At 43.2% G+C, this 17,736-nt stretch overlaps 1 protein-coding gene across 5 annotated transcripts in view; it reads left to right on the top strand.

The window, feature by feature from the left end:
- The window catches only part of LOC126094678 (ankyrin repeat and death domain-containing protein 1A-like), a 787,090-nt gene that overhangs the window by 619,325 nt on the left and 150,029 nt on the right, over positions 1 to 17,736 (top strand). For all 5 annotated transcript variants that reach the window (XM_049909192.1, XM_049909195.1, XM_049909194.1 and 2 more), the window contains exon 7: positions 2,930 to 3,127. In XM_049909192.1, the coding sequence (XP_049765149.1) occupies positions 2,930 to 3,127 (198 nt within the window). The remainder of the gene's footprint in view (positions 1 to 2,929; positions 3,128 to 17,736) is intronic.

Genomic DNA, 17,736 nt, shown 5'->3' with positions numbered 1-17,736 from the left:
CTCCACGGCACCTACGACCTTCTTCTGTAATGGTACAAAGGTGTGGCACCCTGCAACGTCACCTTCCGGCTCCTCGGTGCTTCAAACAGCTTGTTGTCGACACGTGCGGAAAAAGGCCGAAGTTCATGTGACGCGTAAAGTGGGTTAATGTTGTCGCTTTGGCACCAAATTTCACCACGATTCTGCCCAACGCCGCCGTTTGAAGAGTCACACGATGGGAAGGTCGTCAAACCTGTCTTACCGACATATCACCCCTTCCTTTGACGCCCCTGCGATGGGGGTCAGAAACACGACATCTAGCGTCGAAATCACGCGTTTTTCTTATGAGTCACCGAGGACAACATTTCATACACACCGACGCTCAGAAAAGACACGAAAAGGACTCAGGGAGTGGCTTAAAGGGCACAAATGAAACCACTTCTTTTCTTTGGACGTTGATTCCCACACAGTTCGTGGTCGAAGACGACAGTTTGCAGTGCGAAGGACTACAGGAAGACGTTCTTGACCAAATTTGATACTGGTGACGTACCCTTGATGCTTCAGCGCTTCCCTAAGGACATGGTGGGTTAGAAACCCCACTGAACGTGTTCTCATCCCTTTGGAGTGCAGTGCGGCCGAAATTTTTGCTCAGGAATACAGGGTGGAAACATTACATGCCGTTCAGAACCTCCAAAGTAGTGCTAGACGTCCGGGGAAAGGCAACTGCAGGCGCCTAGGAATATTTGAACGGTTTTCTCTGTAAAGGCACATTTTTTTAAATTCTCAGTAAATGGGGATGGGTGGCACTGAGGTTATTGCAGAACAAGTGGGGAGGTGGGGAGTGGTGTTTATGAAACTCTTTGCTGTTTTATTCACACATGTGTCAATGTTGCACCCCACCGTTATTGCGCCACAGGAGGGAGAGAAACAGGATCACTGGAAAAAAAAAAAAAAAAAAAAACATAACAACTTTGTACTGAGTCAGATCAGATTTCGTCGAATGGTTTTTCAATGGCCCCTCTTCTTTCCACCCTGTGTGGTTGCATTGCACTCCAAAGGAGTGAGATCACATCCAGTGGGGTTGCTAGCCCATATTGTCCTTAGAAAAGTTTTGAAGCAACAGGGAGACATCAGCAGTATTGAAGATTATCAAGAAAGTCTTCCTGTTCATCACACTGCAGACTGCCGTTCTCCAATACCAAATATGTAGTCATCAATGTCCCAAGGAAAAGGATGGTTTCACTGACGCCCATTATGCCACCTCTGAGGCCCTTTCGTATCGATAGTGAACGGCGGTGTGCCTAAAATGCTTTCCCCGGCAGCCCATAGAAAACCGCTTTCTTTTTTTTACCACTAGCAGAGGCGGTTCTGACCTCCGTCACAAAGCCGTCAAAAGAAGGGGTGATATGTTGGTAAGAGAGGCTGTGACGCCTTTCCCATCGTGTGAAACTTCCATGACGGCGCTGGGCAGAATTATGGTGAAATTTGATGCCAATGTGATATCGTTAGTCCACTTTACATGTCACATGAACTTTTGAGCTCTGACCTTTTTTATTCCTTGATATTTGAAGCGTCGTCGAGCCCAAAGGTGACAGACATTTTGCAACCTTTTGCGACGAAAATGGGGACAATTACTACAGGGTTTCGAAAAAAAAGCGAATCTTTAATTCCGTTGCACAGTGTATGTAAATGTGTTTTTGGGTAAAAATATACCAAAAGTTACTCAAGCTATAAGTCTGAACTCCAAACTGTTGTTAATTATCATTATTACAAAATGCAATGCGAAGTTTCACGTTAATTAGATTATTAGAACCTACTTTCGTGATTCGTAGATTTGTATGTAATATTCGATTGCTGTTCAGGGCATGCATACGGTTTCAAAGAGGTGAATGATGCACATGTGAATGTATGTTACTCTGAGCACGTAGAAGTGTTCTCTTGGGTCATGATTGACTACATGTGCAAAGAAAGCTTGCGTGAGGTTCCCTACAGGCGATGTATCTTGCTATACTGCACCTGTGAATTGATCTCGTAAAGTGTATGGCACATTGAGTCTCACATCCACAACTCCTGTCTACAGACATATTAAATGAAACGTGATGTCTTCCTCCCATGATACCTATAACATCTGTATCTGTCCAAAAGTGATTATTTACGTAAATTGTTAACTCATTCTCTGTGAATCTCACATCATCTATAAATCGTAGGTAAATTGTGAACTGCAGATACTTGGTACCCCATCTTAAAGACTATTGGTCGCGTTGTGGCCTGAAAGCTTGCTCAGGCTGTAAGTAATATGAATATAGTAAATACAAGTGCAGAACTGACTATTCAAGATTATGATTTATGCGTTCATCAGCTCCATTTATTCCCGTAGTTGTTTCTGGATAATGTTCTGCCTATCACAGCAATCGCTTCTCAATACCCTGTGAGCGAGAATGCCTATTATGAATGACTCAGAATCTGCAGGTCGCTGAAACTGATGAAATTCTGTTTTTCAGATCTGAACCGTGACGAAATGTCACGGTTGCTTCTCTGCGTTTCCTCCTTGTGTGTAGCGCGTTCCTTTTGAAATTCCCGCTTCGCGCTCTGCTGTTACCTTACTCTAGCCAGAGGGCACTTTTATATTTGCACCTGGTGGTCAAAATTGGAACAAATTTTTTTCGAGCGTAAATTGGTTCCGCAGTAGAATATCTACCAAGTTCAGATGCCATTCTGTAATTACAGACCAAACAGGACCCCTGTGAGAAACTGACCTTTAATTATATCCACCCGGTAATTTTTATCTGAGAATAAACAAAAAAACTATGGAAGTGAGCCGTGACAGTATCCTCTGTCAGGTAGTTAGCAAAGTACGGATGCAGATGCAGATGTAGTTGTAAATGTTGGTATAGTGTATGTTACCGGCCCTTTGAGACGTACGGTGGTGTGATGCCGCGTGTGCCGGCAGCAAGGCAAGACGCCGCTGCACATGGCGTGCGAGCGCGGCCACCTGGACGTGGTGGAGCTGCTGGTGCGGCTGGGAGTGGACACGAACGCGCAGGACGAGGACGGCAACACGCCGCTGCACGTCGCCTGCGACGGCCAGCAGACCCGGGCCGCCCAGGCGCTGCTCGACGCCGGCTGCCTCACCGACCCCGAGAACAAGGTCAGCCCGCAGCCCGCCACCACCCACACTACTTCATTGCGTTTGCTCTCTTCTCTACTCTCTTTGTAAGATCAAAGGCCTGTTACCTATCAGTTACTCGAATCATTACAACACTATTATTTTAAAAATATTTCGAACTACACTACTCGCCATTAAAATTGCTACACCAAGAAGAAATGCAGATGACAAACGGGTATTCATTGGGCAAATATATTATACTAGAATTGACATGTAATTACTATTTCATGCAATTTGGGTACATAGATCCTGAGAAATCACTACCCAGAACAACCACCTCTGGCCGTAATAACGGCATTGATACGCCTCGGCATTGAGTCAGAGCTTGGATGGAGTATACAGGTACAGCTGCCCATGCAGCTTCAACACGAAACCACAGTTCATGAAGTGTAATGACTGGCGTATTGTGACGAACCAGTTGCTCGGCCACCATTGACCAGACATTTTCAGTTGGTGAGAGATCTGGAGAATGTGCTCGCCAGCGCAGCAGTCGGACATTTTCTGTATCCATAAAGGCCCTTGCAGGACCTGCAACATACGGTCGTGCATTATCCTGCTGAAATGTAGGGTTTGGCAGGGATCGAATGAAGGGTAGAGCCACGGGTCGTAACACATCTGAAATGTAACGTCCACTGTTCAGAGTGCCGTCAATGCCAACAAGAGGTGACCGAGATGTGTAACCAATGGCACCCCATACCATCACGCCGGGTGATACGCCAGTATGGCGATGACGAATACACGCTTCCAATGTGCGTTCACCGCGATGTCGCCAAACACGCATGCGACCATCATGATGCTGTAAACAGAACCTGGATTCATCCGAAAAAATGACTTTTTGCCATTCGTGCACCCAGGTTCGTCGTTGAGTACACCATAGCAGGCGCTCCTGTCTGTGACGCAGCGTCAAGCGTAACCGCAGCCATGGTCTCCGAGCTGATAGTCCATGCTGCTGCAAACGTCGTCGAACTGTTCGTGCAGATGGTTGTTGTCTTGAAAACGTCCCCATCTGTTGACTCAGGGATCGAGACGTGGCTACACGATCCGTTACAGCCATGCGGATAAGATGCCTGTCATCTCGACTGCTAGTGATACGGGGCCGATGGGATCCAGCACGGCTTTCCGTATTACCCCCCTGAACCCACTGATTCCATATTCTGCTAAATGACATTGGATCCCCACCGACGCGAGCAGCAATGTCGCGATACGATAAACCGCAATCGCGATAGGCTAGAATCCGACCCTTATCAAAGTCGGAAACTTGATGGTACGCATTTCTCCTCCTTACACGAGGCACCACAACAACGTTTCACCTGGCAACGCCGATCAACTGCTGTTTGTGTATGAGAAATGGGTTGGAAACGTTCCTCGTGTCAGCACGTTGTACGTGTTGCTACCGGCGCCAACGTTGTGTAAATGCTCTGAAAAGCTAATCATTTGCATATCACAACATCTACTCCCTGTCGGTTAAATTTCGCGTCTGTAGCACGTCATCTTCGTGGTGTAGCAATTTTAATGGCCAGTAGTGTAGGTTTAAGATATAAGTTCGTAGTCTTCCACGACGAGTGCCCAGTTTGAATAAAATCGTTTTAGTTTTTAGGCCGCAACATTTCAATCTATAAAAATACGTTTGACGTTTCGACTGTCCTTCAGGGGATTAAATTCCTGGGCTCTGGGGATCGCCATCGCTACATACACTCTAAGGAGTTTGGTCTCAAAATGATTATCATACCAGTATGAACAGAAAATTCGGAGCTGTAAACTTTGGTGGCCGCTGGATGAATGTGTCACGCTGCAGCACAAATTTACTTCTCAGATGGCTAGGATAGTATGCAGGGCACAGGCCGATACCAGGGCATAAAGTCACTATATATTTGATTCCGTGTACTGAGAAGGAGAGTAACAATGCCTCGCACACACGCGCGTGAATAAAGTACACCTGAAGAGCCAAAGAAACTGGTATAGACATGCGTATTCAAATACAGAGATACGTAAAGAAGCAGTACACGGTGCTGCGGTGAGCAACGCCTATATAACACCACAAGTGTCAGGCGCAGTTGTTAGATCGGTTAGTGTTGCTGCAATGGCAGGTTATCAAGATTTAAATGTTTAAACGTGCTGTTATAGTTGGCGCACGACCGATGGGATACAGCGTCTCCGAGATAGCGATGAAGTGTGGATTTTCCCGTACGACCATTTCACGAGTGTGCCGTGAATACCAAGAGTCCGCTAAAACAACAGATCTACGACGTCACTGCGGCCGGAAAAAGATCCTGCAAGAACGGAACCAACGACGACTGAAGAGAATCGTTCAACGTGACGGAAGTGTAACGCTTAGGCAAATTGCTGCAGATTTCAAAACTGTGTCAGCATGCGAACAGGAAAACGAAAGGTTATCAATAAAATGACAAAAGTACGACCACAAGGCTCAATATTTGGGCCATACAACTACTCCTAAACAGACTCGACAATGATGATAAGATTAAGGGTATAGTAACATATGCTGAGGACCTGCTAGTAATGACAACTACAAACTCAAGAGTCCAACTCGAAAGCAATGCTACGCAACTCCTTGTAAAAATAAGAAACTGGTGCAGCCATAACAAGTTCACAATTGTGGCGAACAAGACGGTAATTTTACCCATTAGAGGGACACTGCAGAGAAACCCCACCAGTAGACTGAAAAACACTAGCATACTGCGGAAAATAATAAAAAGACGCATAGGTTTATACTTAGACGAACGATTAACATTCAACGAACATATAAGACTTACAACTGAAAAAGCGACAAGACTAATGCACAAATTTGCCACGCTAAACTCAGTTCACTACATTCTACCATTACAGGCATTACGAATGTAGCACACAGCCCTCTTTGGATCTATTATGTGCTTCGCAGCAAGTGCCTGGACACATCGACCCTGGACACATCGACCCTCAAAACCGCTGTGAGGCGTGGACAAGTAGGTGTATTGTTCAGGAAGTCAGAGGCTTTTGGTAGCACGTCCACGGAAACCCTATGCGTTGTACTTGAAACATACCCTATTGAGATAAACACTGGAGAAACAGCAGCAGTATACTGGCTCAAAAGAGGAAGACAGGACATGGTACATGAGATAACAGAGGAATGTATTTCGGAAAAAAAAACAGTTACATCTTTGGAAGGCTGAGACATGGCTCAAAGGATGGGACACATCTGACAAGTGTGAAATTACAATAAAATCCAGGCCTTTACCTGCTAACAGGCGTTGATAAATATCAACGGTGACAGTTGAAAATGTGTGCCCCGACCGGGACTCGAACCGGGGATATCCTGCTTACATGGCAGACGCTCTATCCGATTGAGCCATCGAGGACACAGTAGGTAGTGCGACTGCAGGGACTTATCTCTGACATGCTCCCCGTGAGACCCACACTTCCAAGTTACTGTCCTCGCACTACATTTGTAGTGCCCTTGCCCACTATGCTCATTACTCGTGGCAGTCAATCTACCGATTCCCGCAAGTTTTCCGGCAATGTGAGTGCATCCGCACAGAAGAAGATCATTGGCCGGTAAGCATTATCTATATGAAGATAGAATCTCTTCTTTCGGAGATGTCCGGAAGAACAGATATCATCTGCATACATCCGACAAGAGTTGTAGGGTCTTTTCCTTCTTCCCGGACATGACAGAACGTTTGAGGGTGAGACATGTTGGCCCAAATCGCGGTATGCTACACTTCATGAAGGGCCCTGGTTGTTACCCTACACCCCTGCGCCGCTTTAGCCTTAGCCAGACTGATATATGTGAATGTGGAGAACATGGATCCCGGAACACATAACATGAAATGCGGCACACTAACACACATAAGACCGATGCCAAAAGTCGAAGACATATGGCAAGCTTTAAGAGGCCCAAATAAATGGAGCATGCTTAAACGGATCACTGATGAAATATCAAGAGCGCTGCAGCAACGACCCCATACAAATCACGACCAGACACAGACCCTACGCCACAATATGACACATGGGACAACGGAGATTGAAACACTGATTTGAAAACAGATGATGACATGACCACACGAGTATCATCAGATACATATACGGCGTAGTATCAGATCACACGACTGCAACAATACTACAAACAATATATTCATGAAATTTAGAAATAAGTTAATGAAAAAAAGAAGACAACGAATTTTCCTGTTTGTACAAAGTAAAACAAGTAATTTTTTAGTTTTTTGGACTACTGTTTTCAAACATGTAATTTTGTAGTATGTAAACCGTATAAGATGCAAACTGCACATCATGTGAATTTTATAATGTTGTACATAAACATACATACGCTATAAGCGTAGGCTTCCGCGGCCATTGTTAAATTCAATAAAATATTTCTGGGTTTGTGACCGCATTGTCAATATATATAAAACTGCCGACGTTTCAATCCCTGTTGCTAGCGACCTTCTTCTGGGTGTTTTTCAACACCTGAAGAGGTCGCTTGCAACAGGGACCGAAACGTCGGTACTTTTATATATATTGACAATGCGGTCACAAACCCAGAAAAACTTTACTGAATACATGAGCTGTATCATATGACTTAACTGCACAGATGCAAACGCACAGCATTCTCTAAGAAAGTGTTAAAGGCCTCTGCTGTTCCTATACTATATAAACGACTTAGGTGTCAATCTGAGCAGCCACGTTAGATTGTTTGCAGACAATGCTGTCATTTACCATCTAGCAAAGTCATTAGAAAATCAGACTCAACTGAAAAATGATTTAGACAAATATTTGTATCGTGCGACAACTGCCATGACTGTAGACAATAAAAACTGTGTTTATCCTCATGAGTACTAAAAGAAATCCGTTAAATTTCGGTTACATGATAAATGACACAAATCTAAAGGCTGTCAGTTCTTCTAAATCCTAGGAATTACATTATAAAAAACTTAAATTGGAAATAATATACAGAAAATGTTATGGCGATGGCGAAGCAAAGACTGCATCTTATTGGCAGAACACTTAGAAGACGCAACAGATCTGCTAAAGGGACTGTCTACACGACGCTTGTTCTTTCTCTGCTAGAGTACTGCTGTGCGGTGTGGGGTCCTCACCACGCTGGATTCACGGAGAACATCGAAAATGTTCAAAGAAGCGAAGCTGGTTTTGTATTATTGTGAAATGGGGACGTGAGTGTCACAGATGAGATAGGCTATTTGGGATCACAATAATTAAAACAAAGGCGTTTTTCGTTACGCCAAGACGTTTTCATGAAATTTCAGTGTCCAATGTTCTCTTTCGAATGCGAAAATATTATGTTTTAGTATCAACAAAATAAGAGAAATTAGAGATTGCACGGAAAGATTTACATGTTCTGTTTTCCCACCACTGTTAGAAGCAGAACGCCACAGTGTGGAAGTCGTTCAATGAACCCTCTGCCAAGCACTTAATGTGAACTTCAGAATTAGTCAACTGCTGTGGATCTAGATGTAGATCCGCCGTGCTATCGCGTCCAGGAAAATCTAGCTGCCTTCAGACAGAATGGCGACAGTTCAGAAAGAATAACTTATCCATCAATGAAAAAGACTTACTGTTTTCGTTCTCATCAGGTACTCCCACACTAGCCACCCTTCACTGTTGCAGTACTGGAGAAAGCGTTCGTATAGCTACTGGTCTTTCTCGTCCCTGCTGTAGTATCTGTTGACTATAGTTACGCTTTATATTTTCCTAGCATCGGCTTGAAGATATGTAATGTTAAATTTTGCCAGACAGCTGCAGTACTGATGTCCTGGCGTAAACAGTAGAAAGGGCAGCTAGGAGCAATACTTGATGAAACGGTCAATTGGTGGTGTAGTTTGGAACTATTACTCACTATCCATCGAGGAATGAAAAAATAGCGTCCTGTGAAGCGATTTTTTCTCCTTGCATTTCTGTTAAATACGAAAGGTTACGAATTTGCGAAAATATCATTTAGATGTAATTCTGCTGACTAATGATTTACGTTACACTCTGCTTACCGGTGTAAGTGCAGACGATAAAACATTTTTCATATAACTTCGAATGTCGTAACACACACACACACAGTTCTATACGTGTGGGAAGTGATAATTTTTTTTTTTTTTTTTGGCGCTATGGGACTTAACATCAGAGGTCATCAGTCCACTAGAATTTAGAACTACTTAAACCTAACTAACCTAAGGACATCACACACATCCACGCCCGAGGCAAGATTCGAACCTGCGACCGTAGCGGTCATGCGGTTCCAGACTGAAGCGCCTGGAACCGCTCGGGATAAAATTTGAAATCCACCATAGGGACCTCATTTTTTATGTGTCTACTGCTATTACAGCAATAATGGTAATGATACATATCGTATAGTAATAAATATAATTGTGACACTCTCTTCACAAAGCGAAACTTTTATTTCTCCTGAAACAATTTTTAGGTAGCCAGCTACCGTGAAAAATGGTTAACAGTGTAGTCACATATAATTTGAGGTACTGACAGCGGAAGGAATAGAAGAAAGATGGAAAAGTGATGTGAAGGTTATGTGCATTAAGAAAATGTTAAAGACCAAGGAGAGAGAAGCGATGACGTTTGCGGTCGATATTGAGGTTGTATGAACCGCAGAATAAGCGCAGTAGGACAAAGAAACGACCACATCTTCTTTGTAAATGTGAACGATGACCACCGGCGGGGATCTGAAACTGGATGCGTTACTTGGTGTGTGCAGGAGTCGTTGTTGAACTCCCGGAAGGAGCCGTCTTGCGCAGTTCCGACGCGATAATTAGTGTGAAGAATTTTTTAGGAAGATAATTAAAAGAGTTTTGTGGCGTCGTCGAAGAAAACTTTTTCAGTTATATCCCGGAAAGGCGAGCGGGATTAATCATCGTTACAGCGCGAAGCAGACAGAATCGCGGACTCGGGGGCATTGATGCTCGGTTCTAATTGAGCCAGGAACAGGGGGTGAAAAGTTTTTGGTTTAACTCGGACCGGCGACCATTTGTATAGCCACTCGAACATCTGTTTTCCTGTAACCATGTTACAGGATATTAAGCAAAATTTGAACAACGAACCGAAGCTGGCGCCGAGGCAAATTGTGTGATTCGATTAATTCTTCTGAAAAGATTTTCAATGGGCTCAAATTAATGCTTAGTTAAAAGTATCTTTAGTATGAGCACCGTTTGGATTTTACGTTCAAAAATAGCCAGTCTTAAATAACTCTTGACTGGGGTGAGACTGATAGTTCAAATTTGGCCCACCGATGTATCGGATCTTCGTCTGAGACAGTGTTTTAACCGTTTGAAAAATCCTGCTTCATTTGGAGCTTACGTTTTTTGTGATATTTATTACGCACGCCACTTCTGAGTTTCAGACTTGTGCGAATCGGTTCACATTTTGTAAGGAGGTAGATAAATACAAGTAATTAATGGTCGTGCTGTTGTTTTGTGAAAGCTTCGTCAGCTGCTATGACGTAAACAACATGGTTCGAAAGAAAATTAAAAAAAAAATAAGGACACTGTACAGGATCGGTTGTCGATTGAGTCAAGAAAAATCCACATCGGTTACCAAGCTATGGCGGTCTAATATCAAAACTCAGGAAGAGTAAACGTTGAGAACAGAAGGGCAAATGCTCCTATCCTAGCTCAATAAGGCGAACATGTTCTGGGCAGCTTCAAAGACATTTGAATCTTTAAATGTTGACATATTCGCGCTTTTTTTTACGAGATATCGTTACTTCCCCAGCGCAGTGAGCTCTCATACACCCACCCTCTTTTGTCTGCAGGTGAGGGGAACGAATAGAAACAAATTTATGTGCTTCTAGAGAGTGGGACGTATGTATAGTAGAAAGTATCCATGAGAAGGTTGCAGCTATAATAGGAAGTATGCCAGAGTGTAGATGCATACACCCTAAACATTAATGATACGTTATATCATAATGCACGATATGACAAATGCCATGTAGGATTGCATATGTCACATCATGTATAATGTTACTTTATTTGAAACGGCACGCTACATTACATGACATGGGCACTAATACTAAGTAGTAAAAAACGCGAATATGTCAAGGTGTTTTGATTTAAACGTGTCTGAAGCTGCCGGATAAGTCGAAAAGATGGTTCCCTCTTTTTACATCCCTGTGTCTACCAGGACATAATCGGCTTTTTGTGCTGCGATAGGAGTCTTTTTCATTCTGTTGAGATTTATGGTTTAAACAGTGTCGTGTTAGTGAATGAATACGTGTCGTGGAAGAACATATTGATAGCACGAAGTGAATGATTACGTGTTTAACCAACGTGAAAACGCAACGAAACAATGGTTATTTCAGTATGAATGCGAGACAAGCATAACTGTTAATATCACGAAACTGGATGAGTTTAAGAGTTGTTAGAAACGTGTGTTACGTGCTGAATGGACAATAAACCAGAGTAATGTGACTTGTAATGTTATTATTTCAAATTGACATTTTCCAGTTTTTAACTGAATAACTGTAACATTTGAAAAGTAAAAAAAAAAAAAAAAGAATTAGGAAGGAAAATTAGGGTTCAATGTCCTGTCGACATTGAAGTCATTATGTGTGAAGCAGTAGTTCAGACTGATCCAAGACCGGGGATAGGAATCAATCTTTTCATGTCAAAGGGAATGTGCCGGCATTTGCCTGAACCGATTTAGGAAAAACGAGGAAAATCTAAATCAGGATGGGCAGGCGCGGATTTGAACCGTCGTCCGCCCGAATGTGATACCAATGTGGTAACCACCTCTCTTGGCTATTTGAACCGTGTAAGAGATGCGAATTCGTATTAGGTACAAGGACAGGTTTATTTCGCAACAAAGCGTGTTCTCAATGTAAAGCACTCATACTCGATTCGGACAGTTCGACAGCCGCAAAAATAATCTAAAATAAACTGGAAAGACATTGACAAGAAGGTTTACGATTTTGAAAAAGAATTAAGAAAGTCGAGAAATATTATAGCACACCTGTCGTAAAAAAAGAGTCAGGAACATTTCAGTAAACACGTAAAAAACACTCAAAGAGGTGACATTAACGAGCAGATAAAGGAGATGGAATTTGAGACACAGAAACTGTTACTTCATCTGACTAAGGCAAATATAAAATTCTTCGCTTTAACTGTCTTAACGGTAAAAGAAACTTTTATTTACGACTTCTCGGCCAAGAGTTAAAATTACGCCGTAAGGTAATTTCTGGAACGGGGGGAAAATACACGCTGTTTGCTTCCGTGCCCAGTATAAACACAGCCTTGGGCGCCCATAGGAGCGTTCTTTGTTCTATGTCCGCATCGCCCACCCATCTCACTGCAGACAGCTCACAACATTTTCTCTTTTCAAATGAAAGTTCATTTCGAAATTTCCACGTAAATGATTCTTGTCGGAGGGAATACAATTAGTTTGCGAAAGAAGACATATTTCAGAATCGCCAAGGGCTGTCGGCAAATAAATATGTACTAACTCCGGTGTCGATCGTCTGATCAGTTTCAGGTGCCACAAACATTTTTATAACAGCGTGTATGGCACCTTTATTACTGTAACGTCAAATAAAGTAAAAACTACCCCACGTCGATGCCGTCAACAGAAAATACGTTATCTGCTCAACAGTAAAGGGCATAGATATAGTTTATTAATCTTTCTGTGTGCAGTACCCACTGAGGACTGACTCCACAGCTCATTTTTCTCTCTGTTTCTGTAGTTAACAAAGATTTATTGTTTATCAGCCCTGGGTGATTCTGAAATATGACTTTCTGCAAATATTTGAGAGCCGTGAGGCACCACCCGCACAATATATCGTAATTATCAGCGTTACGAAGAAATGATATTCTGATAAATTTGGCTATGCTATAATTATGAGGTAGTAGATGCTATAGCAGATACATTAGGGAGCAACAGAGTGAGTCGGTGTGTGTGTGTGTGTGTGTGTGTGTGTGTGTGTGTTTGGATCCGGGAAGATAGGGGATGAACCAAGCAACTTTGAACAATCAAGTAATAATTGTCGATAGGAAACCTTGATGCATTGCCAATGAAACACAAGTTTTTAAGTTCATAGCATAAAACTAAAAATGTAGCTGTATCGTATACGCCAAAGTATGCTTTATATAGAAGGTCTTAGGAAGAGATACCATTGTCTGTAACTGAGATACAATTCTTTTCGCTAAAACAAACAAATAACGTAATACAAGCATCAAGTTTTGACATGTAAGAACATAGTCCTGGTGATAATGTCAAACCTTCAAAAACTTCGAGTGAAAATAAGTGACCAGTGTATGACGGATGCCAGTATGTGATACTTTCGTATTCTAGTGTTTCATAAAATCACGTTGGAACTAAATTAAACGTCTGTGCTTTCGGATTTTTTTTTATTAATTGGTAATAATAGCTCGCCTCATATGAACTTCCATATCTTTACAATGACACGAACGGCTAACAGTGAAACGTCTTTGAGATGTTTTATAGAGCTCAGTGGGATTGCATCTGACCTTAAAGTTCTTTAATGGAACAGATATGAACGTCGGAAGACTTTTGCTACTTGACTTCGCTTACGAAATTACTCATTTAGAAAAATAGTAGAAAAATGTACGCCAGCTGATGGTGAGCCTTAACCTAATGCTGTTTGCGAGGCAGCAACGTCAGTAAACACGTGAGATAGGTTCCAGACTCTGACCGTGCTTGAGTTTTGGAGTTAAGACAGGCTGCGCTGGCTCATGACAACGTGAGGATGGAACGGTACGCCATTATGTTCAAGCGTAAAAAGTGTTTGTGGACAGCTGACGGTCGAAAGCGAAGGCAACATACAGCAGAACCGCAACACAATGGGGCAGTCTTGTCAGCTGCTCAGTGTTACATCCCTACTTCCCTAATCAGCTGTCCACTTGTTAGCCAACCGTCCATTGCTGTAAATACAGTTGTTTGACAAGAAACGTCGACTCAAACTGTGGCGCTCTAAACACAGCTCATTTCTTGTAGACTGGAAGAAGACCACAACTTTCATTTATGTCCACATTTGGGCACATATTTTCGTTGCAAGTGGCCTTGCAACTGATGTAGAATGCATAAACCGGGGTAACAAGCTCTTTCTAGTGCTGCTCGGCAAGTGGTGATAATGAAGCTGAGCATAATATTGCGGTCCTGTGATCGTAGGTATTACCGCATAGGAATCTCTCATATCAGGAGCGATGCATTTCTTTACGTTTATGTTCAATTTTTCTGTGTTTTTTTGTCCGAAACATGTACGGCAGTTTTAAAGTGAGGTTAGCATTAAGTGAGTCATAGAGAAAATTGACTTATTATTTTCGTTCGGGTAGGTAGAACAAAAAGTCTTCAAGTATAATAACGTATTCATGTAGAAATTGTGAATTAAAAAAAGGAAAGAAAAGAGAAAGGGATTATTATAAACCTGAAATAGTTCGATTTATTTTGCATTATGAAAGTTGAGTAATTCTTTAGAGTATAACTTTACGTAAATGAGTAATAAGTATGTTATTATAGTCATATAAACAATCGTTTCTAAATTAGTATAATTTGTAAGATTATTTTCGATGTATTAATATGTGCTGGATGCTTGGAATGATTCTGCGCCTTTAAAGTGCAGTTTGGAGGGGAAGAAAATCCATGGAACAACTACAATTTGCTTTGAATTCATTGAGATACAGGTTTCGGAACCTTTTCAATGCTGTATGATGGTTCTTAAATGTCGTATGAAGCCGTTCTGGTGCACCTTGCAGCATTCGATAACGGAAATGTATGTTTCCGCAAACTGTCTGAGAATAAAAATCAAAGAAAATTGTAGCCGTTCGGTGGATTTTCATATCCTGCATAACGTAAATGTTTTTCATTATTTACTATAGCTATCATCACCATTATTGAGAGCACCAACACTACCATTGTCATAATCTACCTGTTCAATTGAATTAACATATTATTTGTTGTTTTCTTCCACGGTAATTGTACACAGTAGAACGGTGCTACGAATCTTAAAACGTCAGTCTTTCTTCTGAATGCCACTAGGATTCCAGTTGCTATATAAATGAGAATGTGTCATGTTCTTACGATCCTTGGCTTTTAGTTTCAAATTAAGTTAAGTGAATGATGTACTTGTATCAAGAGTACACTTTTTGTAACACGATATATCGTTTAGCAGACTCCTGATGATGGCAGCGATTTTGACAGAACTTTCGGTCGATTATAATCTCTGCTGTTACCACCCGCCAAAAGCTCCAACGGATCTACAGAATTTGTTTCCATTCCTTCTGTACCTGTTTTTATTTTCGGCAGAATTATATTAGTTAAGATATTGTTCATTGCTCGAGAACAGAATTTCTGAATTTCAAAGTCAGGAGGTGCTATTCTTGTTCTAGACATAAAATTTATAACTAGTTTTGTACTGTGTATTGTTCTTTTTGTATAATTATAAACACGATCATAGTGAAATTTTAACCACTTCACCTAATCAGAATACGATTATTATTTAAATCAGAGTGCGCTGATTTCATTACCGAACTGGAGAGACAACAAATGGGATTTGTGGTATGGTCTATGGCCTTTATTATGCATAGCATTATACACTCCTGGAAATGTAAAAAAGAACATATTGACACCGGTGTGTCAGACCCACCATACTTGCTCCGGACACTGCGAGAGGGCTGTACAAGCAATGATCACACGCACGGAACAGCGGACACACCAGGAACCGCGGTGTTGGCCGTCGAATGGCGCTAGCTGCGCAGCATTTGTGCACCGCCGCCGTCAGTGTCAGCCAGTTTGCCGTGGCATACGGAGCTCCATCGCAGTCTTTAACACTGGTAGCATGCCGCGACAGCGTGGACGTGAGCCGTATGTGCAGTTGACGGACTTTGAGCGAGGGCGTATAGTGGGCATGCGGGAGGCCGGGTGGACTTACCGCCGAATTGCTCAACACGTGGGGCGTGAGGTCTCCACAGTACATCGATGTTGTCGCCAGTGGTCGGCGGAAGGTGCACGTGCCCATAGACCTGGGACCGGACCGCAGCGACGCACGGATGCACGCCAAGACCGTTGGATCCTACGCAGTGCCGTAGGGGACCGCACCGCCACTTCCCAGCAAATTAGGGACACTGTTGCTCCTGGGGTATCGGCGAGGACCATTCGCAACCGTCTCCATGAAGCTGGGCTACGGTCCCGCACACCGTTAGGCCGTCTTCCGCTCACGCCTCAACATCGTGCAGCCCGCCTCCAGTGGTGTCGCGACAGGCGTGAATGGAGGGACGAATGGAGACGTGTCGTCTTCAGCGATGAGAGTCGCTTTTGCCTTGGTGCCAATGATGGTCGTATGCGTGTTTGGCGCCGTGCAGGTGAGCGCCACAATCAGGACTGCATACGACCGAGGCACACAGGGCCAACACCCGGCATCATGGTGTGGGGAGCGATCTCCTACACTGGCCGTACACCACTGGTGATCGTCGAGGGGACACTGAATAGTGCACGGTACATCCAAACCGTCATCGAACCCATCGTTCTACCATTCCTAGACCGGCAAGGGAACTTGCTGTTCCAACAGGACAATGCACGTCCGCATGTATCCCGTGCCACCCAACGTGCTCTAGAAGGTGTAAGTCAACTACCCTGGCCAGCAAGATCTTCGGATCTGTCCCCCATTGAGCATGTTTGGGACTGGATGAAGCGTCGTCTCACGCGGTCTGCACGTCCAGCACGAACGCTGGTCCAACTGAGGCGCCAGGTGGAAATGGTATGGCAAGCCGTTCCACAGGACTACATCCAGCATCTCTACGATCGTCTCCATGGGAGAATAGCAGCCTGTATTGCTGCGAAAGGTGGATATACACTGTACTAGTGCCGACATTGTGCATGCTCTGTTGCCTGTGTCTATGTGCCTGTGGTTCTGTCAGTGTGATCATGTGATGTATCTGACCCCAGGAATGTGTCAATAAAGTTTCCCCTTCCTGGGACAATGAATTCACGGTGTTCTTATTTCAATTTCCAGGAGTGTAGTTGTTGCATTAATCTACACTGGATAAATGGTTACTTGTCACACGCACTGTGAGATGTCGACTTGTCAAAGAGTGACAAGGGTGTGCATGAATCTCCTCAAGCGTGCTCACATGCGTGCTGAAGTGGGCAGAGGACACTTTCAACACATACGGTGAAGGTTACTGATCATATTCAGAACATTACATTTCATTTCATGTATTGATTTTACGGGCCGGTTTTACGTGCCGCGTCCTGTAGATAGCGCTCACGATGCAGTGACGATCGCTGCATCGTTCTATGAAAGAAGGTTCTTGGAAATAAGTGGTACCATTTATCTGATTGGTTCAATAGTTCGTGGTTTGATTAAATCCCAGCCAAAACTAAATATCATCCCTCTTTCGTCGTTTTAAAAATGGAATTATTGAAAGAAAATTCTTTTTCATTCTGAACTTTAGTTAAGTGCTAATGTTGATAATGGCGCGCGGGGGGGTGGGGGGTGGGAGGAGGAGTACGAGGGGGCGTAGCTGCCAGGTTATATCTGATTGCACAAGGATGTAGTCGTGTCAGAAACACTGGGAACAACTGATTTACAAGCTGTGTGCAGCAGGCCAGCGCAGCGCAGTCGCCAGTGGAGG

The sequence above is a fragment of the Schistocerca cancellata genome, chromosome 8 (assembly GCF_023864275.1).
Source record: "Schistocerca cancellata isolate TAMUIC-IGC-003103 chromosome 8, iqSchCanc2.1, whole genome shotgun sequence".
Lineage (NCBI taxonomy): Eukaryota > Metazoa > Arthropoda > Insecta > Orthoptera > Acrididae > Schistocerca > Schistocerca cancellata.
The sequence above is the reverse complement of the archived record's forward strand: the minus strand, read 5'-3'. Positions and strand labels throughout refer to the sequence as shown.